Genomic DNA, 21,062 nt, shown 5'->3' on the forward strand with positions numbered 1-21,062 from the left:
TTTCTCTTTTTGGGGTTTTTTGTTGTTCTCCCGCCCTGGCGGGGGGTCGGGCTAGAAGATCTACTAGGTCCCTTCCGACCCTTAATCTATGAATCTATGAATCTATGAATCTATGAATCTTCAGTGGAAAAATTACTTTAAATGTTTACCTTGCAAACAACCAGAAAAGGGAAGAAGAACCCAAAGCCACTGAAGACAAGAAGGGTTGGAGAAATCTACAGCTGTGTGCCAGTGGTATATACAACTGTACCTTGTAAAATGTGCATATTAACCAGGTCTGTTCGCTGAGGCCTGCTTCTGATCTTGTGCTTTAAATAATCTTCAGTCTGCAGGACAGAAACACAGAGCTTATTAAACCCCAGCCCCAGTTAGCAAATTATACAATGCTGGATCTTTCTTCACAACAATTTGAATGTTTCATGTTTTCTTGGGAAGGAAGAGGAACTGCCTCTTTTCTGAACCAGCCCAGAGGGCACAGTGATCTCACTGAGTGCCCAGGGTGAGGGAGGGGCAAAAGTGTGTGTGTCTGAGGGGGAGGATATGCTGACCACTGTAGACTGGGGAAGAGGGGCACGTGAGTGAGGAGAAGGGAATGCTTATTTTCCTGAGCTACTGCTGCTGCTGCAGCTGCTGCAACAGCTCATCAGCTCAGCCCAGGTGGCAGCAGCCCTGTGACTGGACTCCCTGGGAACTGACCCAGGTGCCCCGTTTGCTCCCTCCAAGGCCCCCCATGCACACATACCCCAATGCACACATATAGGGTGCACTGATGCACTGGCAAAGGCTCCTGAGGGAGGGTGAGAGGAGCACCGTTCCACTCACTCCACTCATCCCTTCCTATCAGATACACTGCTTGTGTGGCAATGCCCTGCCTGGCTCCTCTGGCCAGGTAGGGCAGTGCTGGCCTGCCTCTGCTGTGGCAAAGACTCCCAGGGTGTAATTATGGTGACCCCTCCTAATCAGTGCTGGGGGTTGGTGCCCTGATTACCCTGTCCTAGTTACATTTCTGAGCCAGCATGTTAAGTTGCATCTCATTTGCCAAGCACTAACTAACTCTGGGCTAAGGGATGCCCAGCAAAGCATACATAATCCTTGGTGCAGCATTGCACTGTGCTGTGATGCACTGTGCAGCTCCTGTGGCTGGGCAGGAGCAGTGCAAAGACTCCCAAGGGAAGGGGTATGGATCATGGTACCCCTGTGCCTGGGATGGGTGCCCTGTTACACTACTGATTAACATTGGGTTATACTTCAGGAGAAGGTGAATTGTTACCTGTATGTAAATGCCAAAAACACCACCTACACAGCTAAAAAGCTGCCATTTAGGTACTGGCACATAAAGCAGAATTAGAATCTACTTTATTAGAAGTAGAATTCTGCTGGAAGTGTCTCCAAAGTGCCAGATTCTTAATTAATCAAAAGGAAATGACACCAAATAGAACAGGTGTAATAAGATAATAGGATGGCAACAGCAAAATACACACGTGTAATTTTGTTGCAGCAATAGGAAATATAAATCATATTCCACTTACTCCTGATTCCCATTGTTATTCAGAACATTTTCAGACCTAAATAACAGTTCTACCTTCAGTTATTTAAATGTCTCTTCTACTAGTCCATGCAGTTTGCTAAACTAAAATGCTGAAGCATTGATTCAAGAAACTCAGAAACTAAAACAGATGAGCTAGAATATCTAGTAACAAAGAATGGTGACATAATTAGCATTTCTGGAACATGTTGGTAGATAAAAATCAGTGGGACATGTTACTAACTGGGTGCATATACATGTGCAATTAATATGACTGAATATACTATATATTATATAAACTAATCCCAATGTTACAGTCTACACATGCATTCAAGTGCAGTAATTTACTGTGCTGCCAGATACCACTTGTATCTGATGGGACTATCTGGCAGTACAGTAAATTAGTCTACTGTGTCCTAATTGCCATGCATGTGTAGATGGTGATGCTTTAGCGTGCAGCAAATTAGTCTACTGAGCAGTAAAGTGTCTTGTGTAGATGTGCCTGCTGATTATAAAATTCACAGAAAAGAAAAATTAGCTCACAGAGGCAGTGGAGTATGACTGGGTGCATCTACATGCACAAATAGTGTGCCTGAATAAATTCTGATGCAGTTCATGCTGGAGTGAGCTGTTCCCAGGTGCACCATCTTCACATGTGTCTGGGACTGCAGCAGTTTAAGCTGGGGCAGAGCAGCCCTGGACTAGCAGCAGGCTCAGAGGGTCAGTCCCAGGTTCTGAGTGGCGGTATTGGGCAGTGAAAGGTCTGGCTGGGGCATAAGAGTACACAAACTGCAGACCTTCCCACCCCACCAGATCCTGCTGCCAGCCTGTTCTGCCCTGGTTCAAACTGCTGCAGTCGAGGTCACTGTCAATATATGCATTGTGGTGCAGTAAATGAGTTTGCTGTAAGATAATACTGTTCCTGACAGTAGTTAATTAATTTACTGTGCCTTAATACGGGTGCACAAGCTAATTTACTTGCGACAGTAGTCAGTTAATTTACTGTGCCTTAATATGGGTGCATGTGTAGAAAGTGACGTTTTACTGCAGAGCAAAGTAGCTCCTCAGTAAAGTGCGTATGTAGATGCACCCACTGACTGCATCTACATGAGATGCTGACTGGGCAGTAGCTTGTTATTACTGTGCAGCAGCGTTGCGTGGCACAAAGTGTGATGTGATGCCACTGCTTTGTAGTAACAAGCTACTGCACAGTCATCACCTAAAAGCTTTCAGCGATGCTACTGCACAGTAACTCTGGTTACTATGCAGTCATTTAGTACTTGTATATACAGTACTAGTATATACAAGTACTAAATGACTGTACAGTAACAACTGTACAGTCAGTATCTCATGTAAACACGGCCACTGTGTCTGAAAGTTACCAAGGAATTTAGTAGGGTATGTTTTGAATACAGAATCACAAAGCAAAATCTATAAATTCAAATCCCATATTATAAGGATACACATGAATGCTGCATACCCCCGGAGGTGAGGGGGGCATGGCAAGCTCCGGCAGGTGACAGCAGCGTTGTCGGCAGGGGGGGCAGTAAGCACCAACCAGTGGTTGGCAAACACCTATAGATGCTGCTGGCAGCGTCAGCGGCGAACACGGACCTTCCACAGATGCCACTGCTGGTGTTGGTGGCAAGGGCGGGGGTGGCGAGTGGCAACCACCTGCAGGTGCCACCGGCAGTGTCAACAGCACCTTCTCATAGGGGGTGCACTGCTACGCTCAGGGGGTGCACGTACATCCACATGCACGCCCTACGTGTTGCCAATGAGGATACAAATATACTAGTAGAGTTATGTTACCAATTTACAGATTAATAATCTACTAAATATGCAAAGATAAAGGAGATTAAAATGAAAACAAAATCCTCCCAAGAGTAACACAGCAAGATTTTGGGTGTGGACACACATAACAGTTGAACCATTCCAAAATGTCACTGATTAGAAACCAACTGTGTGACATGCTGTGGCTCCAACACCAGAGGGTGGTCATGAGCCACTAACCCAGCATGCCTTGGAATATGTGAGTGAGGTGCCTGTGTGCTCTCACCCATGTTGTGGGGATTTCAAGGGGGTGGGTGACCTGGGGTTGGGGGCATTATTCACTTTTCTGCTTTCACTTCTTTACTAAATATGAATTCAACAAGCTTGAAAAACCTGCAAATAGCTAAAGTCTATGGCATACTTGCCTGACTCTGGAGGGACAGTGCTTAGACCCACACTTTTTTCCCAGTGGCTGGGGAAGTCATTATGAAGTGCTGCAGTCAAGTAGGCAGTAAGCACACAGCTGATTGTAAGAAAGATAGCTCATCAATAGATCACTGATAAAAAGTACAAACAAAAGAAAAAAGGGGGAGGTAGTTTCAGCTACATACCAAAGTGGTCAGTTATAGCAGTCATGTGTGTGGGGGATGATGAGTAATGCAGTGGGGGATGCCTGGAAAACCAACCAAACTCATGTCACACAACACTTGGTTTCCACACATAACACTGTGTTTAACCAGTTTAACAGGCTCCTATGCCTGTCCACTTCAGTTTTAAACCATGTTTTATGTGTGTCCATGTCATTTTATTACCACATATACAGTGGTTGAATGTCACTCTGAGCTAGATTGGGGTACCTAACTTCTATTGGAATTACCAGTAATCAAAGTTAATTCTGAAAATCTTACTAAGAGCACTTGGACATTGGGGTCTTCATTAAGAAAAAGCAATTTTTCAACATTTTGGAATGACTGGTAATAGAAAACACAGAACAAGAGGCCTCTACTGGGCACATCTGCAAGAGACACTTAATGTGCAGTAGACTAATTCTACTGTGCATTAGTGTGTCACAGCAAAATCCATGCTAACATGCTAATGCACAGTAGAATTAGTCTACTGTGCATTGTGTCACAAAAAGACTGCACAATTGCTACTGTGCATTACTGCTGACTCCTGTGCATTTATGTAGTGCCTCATCTTAGCCATACTAAACTTAATGTGCAGTAGTAATGGTGCATTAATGCACATGTAGACATGCCCACTGAGTCTTAAATAATATGCACAGGTAAGTTAAAAATAGCTATGACTGAGATGAGATTAAAAATAAACAAAGAGACAAAATAATCAGGAGGAATAAAGAGTTAATTTTTGACATGGCCCAGTGGTAAACAGTGAGATGCTATCAGTTTCTATTCCAGGAGAGTGTTATTTAACATATTTATTAGGACTCCATGCAGGGAAATGAAAAAAATCTGCAGATGGCATGGCAATGTTTCATGCAGCTAAAATGAGAACAGACTGTGAATAACTTCTGAGAGACCTAACCAAACTGCATGAGTAGGCAGCACAAAAAGTGAAGATAATAGTCAGTGTTGACGGGGAGGATTAAGCACACTGAAAGGAAAGAATGTCACTAATGCACCTTACTGGATGCCAAATAACAGCAACCATTAAGGGAAGACACTAAGGTATCACTACAGGCAGCTTAATAACATTTCTGGTTCGGGGACAGAGATGGATTTAAAAAAACCCCAAACAAAATATTAAGAAGGATAAGGAATAGGCTGGAGAATAAAAGTGCAACTATAATTGTATAGAATATAGTTATATACTTATATATATATAGAAATATATATAATTATATATAATTGAATATCATATAATGATATAGTATATGGTATTATAAAGAATAATTGTATTTTCTATAATTTTATAAATATATTATACTCCCTTCCTGGAATAGTGTAATAAATTCTGGTCACTCCACAAAACAAAGTATCTAGCAGGAAGAGAAGAGTTCAGAAGCAGGCAATGAGACTTGTGAGATATGGAAAGTCTTTCTTATCAGGTGAGAGTGAAAAGAACAGGACTATTTAGTTTAGAGGGAAGATAAAATGGGTGTACATGAAATAGTGAATGGTACAAAGAATTAACGCTGTCTCATAACACAAGAACAAGGAGGGGCCAATTAAACTGAAAGGCCAACTCAAAAGTAGTATTTTTTACATAATGCATGATGAATATGTGGAATTCCCTGAAACAATATATCACTGACCATTTAGAATTCCAGTACAAATGAGGTATTTATTTGTTCAGTGAGAGTATACACAGTTACATTAGATTGAATAAAAAGTTTTACAAGAGCTATAAACCTTTATGCTTTGGAGTATTAAGCTTTCTGAGATTAGGAAGAAACATCCCTTGGGTAGGATATGTCATTATTGTCTTGCTTCTGGAGTATCAGATATTGGCTACTGTCAGAATCAAACAGGCAGGGTTTGAACCCTGGGCAAAACCTGTGGGAGACCAGGGAGGGCAGAGGTGCCACTGAGTGCTGGAGGGGCAGAGGTTCTGAGACCCTGAGGGATCAGAAGTCTTACCTTCTCCCAAGACTCAAAAACAGTCCCTGGCTGCTGCTACCACAGCCCCAGTATAATTTTCCTGCCCTGGCTGTTATTTCTACAGGAGCAAAAGGGTGCATGTGTACTTGGCTGCTGCAGTAGCAGCAGCAATGCCAAGGATGGGGCTGGTTCTGATGCTTGGGCATGGACTCCAAGGAGGTAGGGGGTGATTCTGGAGCTATTACTAAGTTGGCATCTGGGGCTGATGTCCAGCTCACCCACTACAAGTAATGGTATTGGCTACTGTCAGAAACAACAATGTACGAGATCAAATGGGGCAAGTTTCTCTGCTGCCTTGTGTTGGCTATGAAAGCTGCGAAAGCTTGGGCAGTGTCTCTTGCACAAAAATGCAAGACAATGGCTGGGGCAAGACTTGGTGGTGGTAACAAGCCTGCCACACAGAATATCAAACTCTGCTAATGGCTTGCAACCCATTAGGCATAAGAGAGAGAGAGGAGCTTGTGGTACCCAACACCAGACCCATGTCATAAAACAAAAGTGATGGTTTCTGTAAAAGGAAAATTGTTGGCAGAGACCTGACACACTCATCACATGTGTATCTCCAAGCTAAGAAAGCCAGAGAGAGAAAGGCTGAGTCAGTGTAACTAAAGGCAAGGAAACTACATATACACATTTCAATTGAACTAGCAGCTAAAGAAGACAAAAGACTAAATACACATTTCAAGCAAAACCATTAAAAGGTGCATTGAATACAGGAAAAATGTCCTGTACATGACATACTCCCATTTCTCAAAACAGGCATCCAATGTCTAAGGTGTTACAAAAGTCTCAATCATTCAATGTATGTCTAGGGTTTTGTAAACAGATCATCACCGGTACAAACTGTTTGCGAGCCCCATTGACAAACAAATACACAAAGACAGGTCTGGTGACTAATGCCTCTAAGCATCCTGTTTGACCACTCAAGGCCCATCACATTTAACTGCCAAGCTAGTCAGTGGCTGTGAGAAACACAAGTCTTCACACCTAGACAAATCCAAAAACAGGTGCCAGGCAATTTAACAAATGTAATGTGATGGTCACACTTTTCCTCCCTGTTTTGTTTGGACTTTAATCATCCAACCATCAAAGAAAATGCATTAAAGCTGTACAATTAAATGGTATAAAGCAAGATAGAACTGCCAGCAAGGTGTGCAGTCCAGGAAAAATCAAGAAGCCATACTACACCCAGCCCAAGAGTAAAGGCTGCAAGACTGGACTGGCTTCCCTGCCTGCATTGTTGAGAAAACACTGCTGCAGCTAAATATGTACTGGGACTTCCTGTAATAGCTCATTTTATATTGGAAAAGAGTCTTTACCTGTAATTCAGTTTTATAGTTTGTTGGTAGATATTAAACGAAGACTTTCTGCTATTCATCAACTGAGTGTTGTGTCAATTCTTAAAGCACTAGGTTTAGAAATTGGATTTCTAAGTGCAACACCTTGTGTAGTTTCTAAAGTAATGTCACTACAGTCTTTATAGTACTATGGAATCCTGCGCAGTGGATTTGCTGGTTGGATTTTGAATGGGGTGTGCCAATATTTCTTCTGTGACTAAAACCTAGACATTCCTGGTTAGAAGATCTTGCCCTTCTGCTCAGGCTCAGACTACATTTGGGATCAGGAAGGAATTTTACCCACTGTTAGACTAATATAGACTTGGGTGTGGGGGAGGTTGCCTTCTTCTGTAGCAGGGGGAATGGCTCTCTTCCTTGGATCTCTCAAGGGTTTTTTTAACAACCATGACAGCTCTTGTCCTCCTTTATTTGTGGCAGGTGAGGGTGTTCTTGGTGGTTTGGGACAATGTGCCTTGTAGTTGTGTGACAGGGTTGACTGAAGTTTTAGGAACAGGTTAGATGCACATGTATGGAATGGTTTGGATAGGGAAGATCCTGCCTTGGGCATGGGGCTGGACTAGATGATCCCTGACATCCCTTCTAGTCCTACTTTTCTTCCATGAATCCTGAAAGGCCTTTGGAATAAGTTACCACAGGTTGTGGTCAATTCTACATCACTTGAAGCATTTCACCTGAGACTGCATGTCTCTTTCTGAAAGATCTGTGGTATGGAGGAAGATGGGAGTCATAGGACATCACAATGGCCACTTCTCACTTCAGCATGTGAAATTTAAACTTATATAAATGGAGGATATTGTACACATTACTTGTGCTGCTTTATTATGTAGGTCCCCCAAGCTGAGAGATTGTATAGACCAGCATTTCTCAACCTGTGGATTGTGACCCAAAAGTGGGTTGCAAGAATATTTCAAAAGGTTGTGAACAAGTGCCAGAAAAATGTGCAAAAGTGTGGGTTTTCCCTTGCAGGCTGGCAGTGTTCCAGCCTGCAAGCAGCTGCTTGAGGCATGGCCAGCACGCAGCCAGGCAGGGTCGTGGGAACAGCCCCAGCAGCTGGACAAACGTAAGTGTATGGAGAGCAGGGGTCAGAGGGCCCGGGCTTGGGGACTGTTGGGGTGGAGGGGGTATGCATGCATGCATGTACATGGAGGGGATGGGGTTGGGGAGAGGGGACAGGTGCCTGCCAGCACTGAGGAAAGGTGGTCGGGTGGCCGGGCACCAAGGCAGGCCCAGGGGCGTGCAGGTCGGATCAAGCCATCGATCTTTGCAAATGGGTCCTGGTACGAAAAAGGTTGAGAATCATTGGTACAGATGATCACAGACTTCCCCACACCTGAGACACTATGCATGCACCTCTGGGATGTCTCATTTTAATGAATATTTATCTTAGCTTCTGCTAAAAACTTGGACTTATCTTTAAAAACTAGTGGTTTCTTTACTGCTCTTATCTTCTCATGAAACTAGTTTTTTATGGTATTTCTCAAGGGAGAATTACTTTATGCTTCTAACTCCAACCAAAAGAACAGTGTGTGCCCCTAGAGAAGTGTGCACAAAATGGGAGCTGTGCCCTTTTATTCCTGACACCCCACCTGGAAACTCTCCTCTAAAGAGTAAATGTCAGCAGAGCACAGAGCACTTTGCAGAAACATTTGGCAAACAGATTCATGAGAATATTCTGTTTAAAGGAAATTTGGGACCCTGACAGACATTACATTTAAGATGTAATTAACTGGTTAATCATGTCTTAAATCATGATGTGGCCATACATTCATTCAAATAATGGTGTGATAAAATCAGGAATAAGCCACAAAGTAACTACACAAAGTGTGTGCAAGCTTTGTGTTTGGTTCCCATCACACCTTTAATTGAACATGTGGCCAATGCCCAACCCTTTCACCACATGGGAGCCTTTCAAGACTCCATGTTCTCCAGGGGCTGGGAGTGCCCCTCAGCTTATTGGGGCTCCCAGCCATGGGACCACATTGTGCACTCCCACAGCAGGGAGCCCTGTCAGCTGATAGGAGTTCTCAGCTGTGGGAGCACACCATGGGAGTGTAACATGTGCTCCCATGGCTAGGAGCCAAGCTTGCTACTTGTTGGTATGGGGGGAGCCTAGGATCAGGCTCCCCCTGCATTTAGCAGTATTGCACATTGGGATCTGATGTGGGAATCCTACAATTAAGCCTCCTACCATGCATGTGTGGTATGGCAGTAGGGCTGTGTGAAGCTTCGGTCACTAATTTGATTTGGCGGAGATTTGGCCTGATTCAGTGGCCAAATCTCCAAATCCAAATTGAATCAGGAGACCCTTTAATTTCTCCGAGTTGAACTGGAACCCTCTGAATTGATTTGGAGAGATTTGGAAAGATTCGATGATTCAGACATAGACACAGCTTTAAATGTTTTTTCTACATACCTCAAGGTACCATGCAGCTCATGAACACTGAGATGCTGCGGCGAAGGGAGTGTCCCATGGGAGAGTAGGGGAGTCCCCAGTGCACTTGGCAGTAAACCTGGAAGTGGACCAGAAGCACTTCCAGTCCACTTCGGGGTTCGCTGCCGAGCACATGGCCTCCCTCCCTCCGCACTCCTGTGGGACGTTCCATCAGCCCTACCATCGCAGTTTTGGTACCTTGAGGTATGTAGAAAAAACATTTAAAGCTGTGTCTATGGCCGAATCACTGATTCTACAAATCAGCATCAAATCTTCAGATTTGGATTCAGCTGAATTGAATTGGGACAGTGATCTGCATCAATGAATCAAATTGCTGTCCCTGAATCGGGCTGAATTCAAATCTGAATCGAGTACATCTCGTTTCACACCCCCCTATATGGAAGGAAGTGTGATTGCTCAGATCTTGCATCAGATTCCATCGGGTCTTTTCTTTATCATCTGTCAGGGGCTTTATTCATCCCTTGACTATCTAAACACTAAACTACTTGGTTATATAAAGACCATGTTTATCTGTGAGGTTTGATCTCTTGCAAAGGGTGAATGAGTATAACTTTGGTAAATGGGCATGGACCTTAACAAACCTCATGTATGGTGGGTTAAATCCATCTACTGAGTTTCCCTCAATTCCCACTACTTAATGGCAGTATGTTTTGGTCCTCAGTAAGCTCTTGGCCAAGGTAACAATGATTTGGGTGGTTCTATTTATAAATACCCGACTTGATACATCCTGGTAGTCCTGTTTCTTGGAGGGTAGGTGTTCATTAGCTTCTAAAAGTCCCATTTGTTCAAGGCTTCTCAAGTTGGCATCTAGAACTGAGAAACTAAAAATTGCTAATCACTAGCTTGTTTAGACACAGAAATTGGAAGATTTATAGTGAGGAGACAGACTGGATTGTGTACATGGACAGTAAAATACAGAACATTTCAAGGACGCTTTAGAATGCTTGAAATTCCCTAAGCAAACTAATTTTTCATACAGGCACTTCTAGTTTTCATGTTAGCCATTTATTATTGCCTACAACTCACAGTCAGTGGCCTAGAATATATTCATTCACAAGAACATTTCTACAAGTTTCAAGTTTACTCCTTTCCATAAATATCATTTGCACCATAGCTGCAAATAAATCTCTCAGAATAACTGAATGAACTGCTATAGTCTATTAAAAATCAGCCAACTGTATATGACACATTTCCCTTTTATGTAACCACACTACTATTATTGTTCTACATGCAGACGGACACAACTTATAATGACTATAACTGGGGAAAAGAAAGACATGGGGTATGGCCAGACATAACATCTGAAATGTTTCTGATGCCTTTCAAGCACTGCATGGGGGAGCAGTATAGGCATACACACCCTTTGAAGCTCTCTAAAGTTGGAAACACTCCAAAAATGACCCTGAAGAAAACAGGTACTATTTAGAAGCACTTCAAAATGAAGCATTTCAGGTTATATACACACAATTTATGGAGTGTGATAGAGAATTCCTGGGACTTCCAGCATCTCACAGTGCTCTATTTCCCCATGGGGGGAGTGGGGGAAAGAGGAGGTAGGGGAGGGGGCACTGTGTCAGCTAGCACTCTCCTATCTAATCCACCTCCACTGTCCAAGAGCTCCCACCTGCAGGAACTGGGAGACTCTCCAGCTCCCAATCCCTGCATACTTCTCTACACCTGGTCTGTTGATTCTGGTAAGCAGCACAGGGCCTCCAGTCTTCCAGTTCCCTCTTCAAGGGAAGAGTGGAGCTGCAGCACCTAGGAGACCAGGAGCTGCAGAGCCACACTGACAGCCCAATGTGGGGAAAATGGAGCCATCAGAAGCCACAGCCCCTGTCATGGCTCCTGGCTGGACAGCATGCTGCTGTATGCACCTGCAGTGATTTTTAAGTGCTCCAGCTCTGGGTTGTGGCATAGAGCTATATGTCTGTCCATGGTTGAAATCATCCATTTTCTAAGCGCTTCAAATGCAGCTGTAAACCCTTCAAATGTTTCTTCTGTTTCCACTCTAGGAAAATTATACTAGAAGACCAAGTGGGATGAATAGGATTATTTTGAGATGAGTTAATCAAAATATATTTGATACTTGAAGCACATTAGATATTTGACTCTTAATTGTCATTGGAGCTTGACTGCATATATGTTCCTAAACTTTTGTCTTGGACAGTGTGCTTTTACAACTGGGCATTGTAAGTGGACTTTGTAATGGGTTGGAAAATTAACATAGCTCCCAAATAATGAATCTAATCAGAAGCTTTTCCAATGTCTTCTGGAAATAGACAGTTCTGTCATCTCTGCTTTCATCAGTCTTCAGGGAACTTGAATTTGGCTAGATACCAGGGTCTAGTGGAAAGAAGGCACATTTAGGAGAGATATAGTTACCTGAGGTGCTTCAGTGGCCTGATGGATCACTGTGTGTGCTGCAAAGCCAAAAGTCAATCTTTCTGTGTGATCTACTGCCCAAGGTTGTCTTCCATCCCAGGGATTTATGTCATCAGCCCTTCAGACCTCTCTTCATTCTGGCAGTTCTATAGTTCAGGGCAGCTGGTCCTGGGGAGTGCCATCCAGTCAGAACTACTGCAGAGGCCATTGTGCCCTGTCTTACCACTGGAAGGAAGTTCTTGAATCCCCCAGCTGGCTCCGTTTATCTGTTTACCTGCTAGCACTGTCCAGAAGGGGGCAGGGCATGTGTGAGCATAAAGAAACTTCTTTTGGCCATACCACATCTGGGAGCAAGAAATGATCCTCTACCCAGTATCCTTCACTTCCTCAAGCACTGACTGGGGTTGTGGTCATGAATTTTAATTGGCCACATGCAAAAATACTGAGCAAATGATGGGTTTTGAGCCCTGTCATATTTTGTCCTCCCTACTAACCTGAGGAAATGCCTACCTACAGAAAGCAAAACATCCTGAGAATATGAGCAATGGTAGCTGGTCTCATGGCAACATGTTGCCATTGAACCCTGGGCTAGGGACTACTGCACTAGGAAGACATGGAGTGCAGTGCAATGAAATAGCAGCAGTAGCAGATAAGCAGAAGGGACGAGGGAGTAAAGTAGGTGTCAGTGTCTATACAGAGGTAGATTAATGAAAAAGCATGTGTGTAGGGTCCTTAGACCAGTGTATTGCTAAGCCTGTGTGTGCGGGGACAGGGACAGCAATGACAGGGACTGGTGCTAATATTACCCTAGGTACTAAGAATGATGAGTCCCACTTCAAAAATGAGGCAAATTTGTTTAAAAATGAAACCATGAGGTTTGGCCCTCAGCAGCCAGAAATCACATTGTTTTCTTCTTGGTGGAAGCTGTCTCCCCCATCTCCCTATTATTTTGAGTGGGATCATCCCATGGTCAAAATTCAATCAGAAATTAAAAACGGAGAGCTGTAGCTCACCATCTGCTGCTTTGAGGAGACACTTCTGTTATTCTGCCTATCTCTGAGCCTTACTTGGTTAGACAGAATAGACAGCTGCCCTATTAGCATTCTCCCACCATACCATTCTGCAGTTTCCTGTTTCTAGCTATTTGCCAGCTGAATTTCTTTGGTTTTTTCCTTGGTCTCTCACCTGCTGCACTCTCTGTCAGTGCCACCCTAAATCCCATGCCAGACCCTCGGTCTGGCCAAGTTCCCTGACTCCTCATAGTTCCCTGTCTTGATTTCTAACTTCTTCCTCCACCCTGCTGCTCCCATAGTCTATTCTTTACCCTTACACATTTCCTGGTCTCTCCCTGACCAGCCCATCATAACAATCTTCACTGAGAACAGCCCAGTTTCAGCTCCAACTGGAGGCAAAGGGAGACAGTGGTCTTCTTTCATAAGTGCAGTAGGGTTTGTTGTAGCCATGACAGTCCAGGAAATATGCAAGAAGCAAGGGTTTCTGGGTGATAACTTTTAGTGGACCAACTCTATAGTTGGGAGGGATGTTGGACAAATTTTTGGGTACAAAGCTTTCTTTTTTGTGACCCAGACCAGAGGAAAGGCATTTTGCACCTGAAAGCTTGTTGAAGACCTCTCCCCACTATAGTTGGTCCAATAAGAGATATCACCCCCCCAAAAACCCTTTATTCTTACATCTGTTAGAAGAGCAACTATGATTTAACTTACAAGGTATATCTACTTAGAAAATTTCAAATTTTGGTGGATAAAGAGATCAAACTTAAAAAAAAATCATAAAAAATAACCTTATTTTTTTCACCCAGCTATGGACCTAGCCAAAAAGTCCAGAGTTCAATATTTTTTCAGTGAAAATGGACATATGAAAATTATCCATAAAATGTTTCCCTACTTTTAACCATCCCAACTATAAAAAAGCACAGAAACGCGGTGCACATCTTGCTGAGGGGAGCTTGTTGCTTCAGTCCTGTTGATGGTATTATGGAGACAGTTACCCTTTTACATAAGGGCAAATCTTTATGAATTTGGAGTCAGAAATCAAAAACTAATAAGAACACTTAAATATATGAAATACTGCAAAAACACTGCTACATCACTAGAAATAGCAATATGGAATCTGTGTATGTTTTGTGGGGTAACAGCTGAATTCAGTGGGCAGCATCTGTGTGGGCTAGAGCTATTTACCGGGAGGGAGAATTTGTACTCAGAGTACTTGGCTTCTTTAGCACAGGCTCAATAGCACGGGGTATACATGGCAATTCCTTTACCACTGAGTTGGTGAGTCTGTCCCCCAACAGTAAGCACTCTAAGGCAATGGTTCTCAACCTTTCTGGACTTGAGGCACCCCTCCATAACTTTTGTGAATTGAATGGCACCCAATTTCAGAAACTAATGTATATATTGCAGAACTTACCTCCTTATACAGGGGCTGAGCTTTAGGGGTTAGGGATTGTCCAGGCAGGGATAAACCTGAGCCTGGCTTATTTGCTTGTCTTATCTTATTGCCTCACACCTCATGGCACCCTTCAAAGGATCTGGCAGCACCCCAGAGTGGCCTGGCGCCCTGATTGAGAATCACTGATTTAAGGCCTAGTTTAGATTGTTGATTTGCTCCAATTGGAGCCACTGGTGTGATAATGCTGGTACAACCCCTTTTGTTAGCAGACAAAGCAACAAGGCAGACATTTCTACTGCCTTTAGTTCATCTCAGTGGCAGCTTTCTATCCATTTAAGTGGCAATTTTGGCACTTACATACAGATAGTGATTCTATTTCACCTGCAACATGGACATGTAATTGTGTGCATGTAGACTGAGTGGGTATTTATGTGCGTATTGTAGATGTATACCTGCATCTAAGCCCTGAAAATGTAGGATGCCAGAAATACTTGACTAGCAGATGGAGGAAGAATGCCCTCCTGTGTTTTCATCCCAAGACTTGAGTGTTTAGAGCACTTACACAGGATGTTAGAGACCTGAATTCTATGTCCCCTTGCCCAGAAGGTGTTTAAAGTTGGCGCTCTCTGACTTCCTAGCACAGCACTCTAACCACCATGCCACAGTATGTAGTCCTGCCTTCAGCACTCTTTTGAAACTGGCAGCCAAAAGAAGAAGCTATGCAAGGCCATGAAAAAGAGAACAAGGTGTGTGGCTAAGTGAATGACTGCTGGCTCTGGGATTCTAGCTTGAACCCTTAATCCCAATGGTGTAACTTCCCCATTGTGCTGCCCTTCAATGCAAAAGACACCGGCTCAGCTTCAAAAGCAACTCTGGAGAGCAGTTGGGACAATGAGTTGATGCTTAGAGCACTGTGCTGGGCAGTTAAAGGGTGAGTCTACACATACTATTAGTGCACATGAATAAACTCTGGAGCTTATTGCTTTGGAGTTTTTTGCTCCTGGGTGAACTATTTAAACATGCACCTAGGAACAATTAACTCCAAAGCAATCAGCTCTGGCGTTTATTCATGCACAGCATGTGGAGCCTGGTCAGAGCAGCCTCAGCTGGCAGAGAACCTGGGAAGCGGGGGTGGGGGTCAGCCTGCCAGCCCAGGGCTGCTCCAACTGGGCTCAATATGCTATGGAATGGATAGCTGGGAAATTAGGGTGCTTCAGCATAGGGCTAGATGACAGGCAGCTCCCACACTGAAGCAGCCTTGTGCTTGAGCCAGCCAGGTCAGCATTTACATGTGCGCTGCAATGCACAAAAAAATGCTGTAGCAGGTATTACTCTGCTATAGAATTTATTAGTTTCCTGTGCCCTAATAGGGGCCCATGTGTAAATGCTGAGACATTTATTGTGGAGCTAATTAGTCAGCTCTGCAGTAAATGTCTCATTTAGACACACCCAGAAAGATGCAGATTAAACCCCTTGTGGGCAAGAGTGGCCTAAAATTCAGATCTCTGGTTTCACAGGGGATTGCCTTCATCCCTCAGGTTTTGGGGATAAAACCAGAGACACCTCTTCTCCTACCACCACCTGGTCACTTTTCATGGACTCACAGCGTTCTCAGTCTATGCATACAGGCTTGCATGGCCACCATGTAAAGAAAGGGTAATAAAGGACCAGGGAGATGGACAGAAATGTACAATGGAAAATAGAATTCGGTTGCACCTGCTGTGTTGGAATCTATTACTCGGTCAAGCAGGGATAAACTCCAATGGTGCCAGTAGCTGGAATTTAACCTGCCTTCACCTTGAGTTGCACTGGCATAGTAATGGCTGTAATTGGTGAAGAAAATTCCTAATTCAATGTATTCAAATGTATACAAATAAAAGGTGGAGTGTTGGCATTTTTCCTGAAGATCCTAGAAGAAATGAGAGGCCAGCTAAGGGATTTCCATAACTGCCCCAAGAATCTCTTCTTTACCCCAGGGATCAGTCTGATCTTCCCCAGAGAATACTCTCTTCATCTCTGTAACCCAACTCTCACATATTTCCTAAGTTTCCTGGATCGCTAGTTTACACATATTTCCCCTAGACAGTATGACATAGAGGACCACAGTGCAGGTAGAAGAGAAGACCTGAGCCAGTAATTTTAATGGGAGCAAGATTAGGCTTACAGACTATAATGTTTCTTTTTTACAGATTCTCTTTCTGATTCTACAGGAATCTATGCAGACTTGTAAAATAATATGCAAATTGATACAGCATTCATTCATTCATATAGATGTTTTCAAAATTTACCTTGGCTCTCTCCAGGCTTCTCCTTTGTTCATGGAATGCAGATGGACTTTTTAGTGCTGCAATAGGAAACAGAAGCACAATCAGCACAGCAGTGGTAGCAAGCAGCCACTGGAATATTCAAAAACAACATTTTAATGGATGGTATAAAAATAGCAACACAAACTAGCTGATCTCTTTATTGTGCTATCTAAAAATAATTCAGGAAAGCTATTGGAAATCCCAGTCTCTCGCAGCCAGTTTGTGGCAGGAGAGCAGAAGGGATGGTGAGCAAAGGGCGAGCAAAAGACACATGGACAGGTGTAGGCTTTGCAGCTCAGTGTTCTACAGGATACGTCATAATCCAGGTGAATCCAGGTGCAGCTTTTACCTGGAGAGCTTTTTGCAAATTACAGTGCCATGAAATGCTGCCTGAGAACAAAGTGGAGAGTGGGGAAGAGGAAACAAGGGATCAGTATCCAGGAGAGAAAGGAGACCTTGCTGAGAACTTGCCAGGAGGTCAGAGCCTGTGGATGATCCACACTGTGAAGCCTCTAGGGTAAGGAGGCTCAAGCAAGAAAGGGGAACCTAAGAAAAGGATCTTATTACTCTTCAGTTAGAATGCAGCAAGAGCAGCCTCACTGGCACCTGTATAGTCAGGACAGAATTTGGAGGGTTTTATTATCTGTTCTTTGCCCCACATGCTCCTCTCACTGAGTACCATCATCCTTTCTGTTTGCAAACTAACTCTCCTTCACCTCTCCAACTCCTATTCTATGAGCAACACAGCTTTGGTTCTGCACCTCGGCAGTTCTCCACTGTGTTTTACTGAGAAATGTATTTTATTCAGCCCAGTGGGGTATATGAACAGTGTTGATGACACACTGTATAGAAAAACTTTGCATAAGGGGGCCATTGACTCAGCCTGGGCACCAAAGTCAGCAGGCTGCTCTGGTCACCACTTCCAAACACTTTGGCTTTCCCTAGAGAAGGCTTTCCAGGGAAAAGGGAATGGCTAGACTTTTTCACCCCCTTCAAAACATTATTTCTGTGCAAGGGTTGCCAATCTGGTTTCCAGTCATCTAGTGAAAATCCTTATGGCATCCTGTTGGGGCAACAGCTTTTGGAGTTGACAATTAGGGTCATTTGTGAGTTTGTTACATACAGATTCTGTAAAATACCAGTTAACAGTTAGTATCGGATTCAAGAGGCTTACTGAACAGAGCCTGTTTCCAATGTTGTTTGAAGCATCTAATGTTAATATTTGGACCTTTATTTTAAATTCAACTGAAATTTATTTCTGGCTGAAAATCATTGTTTCCAAGGTGCAGAAATAAAGGCTGTGGGAACAAAAAGCCCCACTTTGCTCCATGTGGCATTATTCTCATCTGATGGGTTTAAATGACAGTAGCAGTTAGAATCACTAGGATGAGTTTTTCAGGGTTCCCATTGAATTAGTTTTCGTGCTCAGAAGAGAAAACAGAATCAGGTAACATCTTGGATTCTGACACTAAATAGGGTGATAGTCACACATCTGTAGGAGCTGTTTTCTGCAAATATTAGGGTCTGTTTCATTTAACATCATTTAATTAACCTCCTTGCTTCTTGTCCCCCATTCGAAATGTAATTTAAAAAGGGACAGAAATTCAGTTTAGACAAGGCTCAAGAAAACAGGGGTCAGTCAAAAATTCCAACATGAAAGAGTAAAAAGGAAACTCAGGCAGAACAACTAGATGCCTATATGAAGTCTAGGGGAACACCTGGATCAGCTCTTGGAAGAAGCAAGAATCCAGTGGGGAAAAAAAACAGGATGAATCACAATAAAATTCAAGAGGCCAGAAGGCCTTTTCCTGTGTCTGACATTTGAAAAGTAGACAGACAGACAGACAAGGTAGCATTTCTGTGCCATGCTCTGGTGAGCAGCCAGGAAGAGTGGTGACAGCTGATTTAGTTAAAAGCAAATTAACAGAATGCAAATGAAAAAAATGAAATAAGCAACAGACATTACTTTTTATAGCCCAATTCACTAAAATGTTCTAATGTTACAAGGTTTCTGCGGGCAGGAACTGATCAGATCATACTTCATGCTACTCATGCTGAAAGTGTTGCAGTATTTAGTCATTTACCAAGGTTTTGGAGGAATTATGTGGATACTGCAGCTGGTATTAGTCTGCAAAACAAATAAAGGTATATCTAGCACCAGTTCTTCATATAAGATCTCAGGTAATTGTGGGATGAAATTTAACAACTCAGAAGTGCAGTGGCTTGGAGATGACTGAACAGAGCTGCTGGACTTGACATGCCAATTTTAGGACTATATTTTGCCTTTAAGTTTCAGCCTTGCGTGGGAGCATGAAGACTTCCTATATGTAGCAAGAGCCCCAGCATGACTTTGGCCAAAATTACTCCAGAGGCTCTCAAGAGTAAACTTTTGCAGGAGCAGCTCCACTGCCCTTTAAATAGATGCAGTAAGCCTCTAGCTGTACAGGCCATTGCAAGGAATACAGCTCCCCTAACCCTCTCTTCATGCCAGCCCAGAACTGGGCCTGCCTCGTAGACTTTGGGTGGGCCCTGCACAGGGCACCAAGAGAAGATCCTTGCTCTTTTCCCAGCTTGGTCTCCCACATCTAACAGATCACAATCTGTCCTTTGGGGATCATGAAACATACCCATTTAGGATACACAGGATTTTATGAATTAGGTTCTCCAGAAGGTTAATTTTCTCAGGAAATCAGTCCTTCCAAATTTTCATCAAGACCATAAAATTACATCTGGAAAAGAAGTTCAATAGTACCGGTATATCTTGTAGTATGCTCCTGCCATTTCATTCAGCCTGCTATACCTAGTAGAATGGGGCAGGCTATGGTCCCAGCTGCATTGGTATGATTGTGGAATTACTTCATGGACTTCATGAAGTCTGGTTCTCCCTTCATTTTCATGGGTTCCAGCACATACAACTCCATCAGTGGATTCCAGGGTAAAGTTGCTCAGAGGTTGTTCTTTCTTACTCATCTGTGCTTATTTTTAGCGTATTTGTAACCAATGCATCATTTTAGCAGAAGATCTGTTATTTTAACTGTATGAGAATAGCTGTATATGAAATCCTAGAAGCCCTTTTTGGAGCCTTGCAGCTCGGACAGCAATCTCAGTAAATTCAGTCTGTTTGAACACAAACTCTTTTTTCCCACTTGGTGTTGCTGTTTGTTTATCTGGGCAGTCCCAAAATGTTTTCCATTGAAGAGGCCAGAAGGAAGATGAAGCTTGAGCAAGTCTCCCACTAGCTAGTCCTCTCCCCTTTCCCCTTCCCCATATCTTCTTCACTGTGGGAGTCATTTATGAAGCTTTTATTTCTCTTCCATCCACAGCCTACCTGTGAGAGTGAGAGCAAGGCTGATTTTTACCTTTATTTCCCTAACTGCTTTAATCATTCCAGGTGGGACTAACCACAGATATTTTACAACACAAAATCGTTCTGACCATGTGGTGCATTCAGATAGCCCCAGGATGATTCTCTTTGGGCTTATGCCTGCTGCATGCTGAGCTGTCTCAGCTTCACGCATGCTGTATCATTGTTTGCAGTTTTTTCTTTAATGAGCTTTTAATAATGACTAGAAACAGTAGTAGTGGTCAGCACCTCCATGGGCTCTTGAGTACATTCATAGATCATGGATTTGCACAAAGAAAATACTTTCTAAAATGATTCTGCCCACTGATGTTCTATTACTATGAATACTGAACTATCTCTTGTTCTGTCCTCTGTGTAAAAATAAGTGGATCGGTTATATGGAGGGGGTCAAAATCTCTTTAATGGAATTATTTCAGCAGAAAATTTGGCCAAGTGATTTTAAAATATCCTGGTGGGAAATCCAGGACTATGTGCAGTCTTGGGATCAATTACATCATTAAGATCTGGTATAGCATGACCAGATTTGAAGCAGATTATACATTTGAAGCAGCTTTCTAACAGTACAGGGTAGCTCAATCATTTGAGGGTAGCTCAGTCAGTTTTAGTATTTTATTGGAGCTTAAATGTTAAAACCATTGTCCCTGAATTTATAGAACTACGATTTCTAATACACTATAGACACTGAGCATTATAGCAGCTCTACCTCATTCCATACTCACCTTCAGATAGCATATGGAATGAGGTTCCAGTCCATGTGTACCTTCAGGAACTCAACTTACATGGGCATACCAAGTCCCAGAAAATACAGGAAGATCATAATTAAACAAACTTTTATTGTTGGTACAACATAATTATGCATGCACAAAATATGC

At 43.1% G+C, this 21,062-nt stretch overlaps 1 protein-coding gene across 8 annotated transcripts in view; it reads right to left on the reverse strand.

Moving 5' to 3' along the window:
* The window catches only part of MYOCD (myocardin), a 120,672-nt gene that overhangs the window by 66,368 nt on the left and 33,242 nt on the right, over positions 1–21,062 (reverse strand). For 7 of the 8 annotated variants that reach the window (XM_019501920.1, XM_019501891.1, XM_019501939.1 and 4 more), the window contains exons 3-4: positions 16,809–16,864; positions 251–326 (exon numbers count right to left, since the gene is read on the reverse strand). In XM_019501920.1, the coding sequence (XP_019357465.1) occupies positions 251–326; positions 16,809–16,864 (132 nt within the window). Of the gene's footprint in view, positions 1–250; positions 327–16,808; positions 16,865–18,910; positions 18,955–21,062 lie in introns of all 8 variants that reach the window. The other variant, XM_019501930.1, reaches the window with a different exon arrangement.

Source organism: Gavialis gangeticus, unplaced genomic scaffold, assembly GCF_001723915.1.
Source record: "Gavialis gangeticus isolate Ggan-Ray unplaced genomic scaffold, GavGan_comp1, whole genome shotgun sequence".
NCBI classification, from domain to species: domain Eukaryota; kingdom Metazoa; phylum Chordata; order Crocodylia; family Gavialidae; genus Gavialis; species Gavialis gangeticus.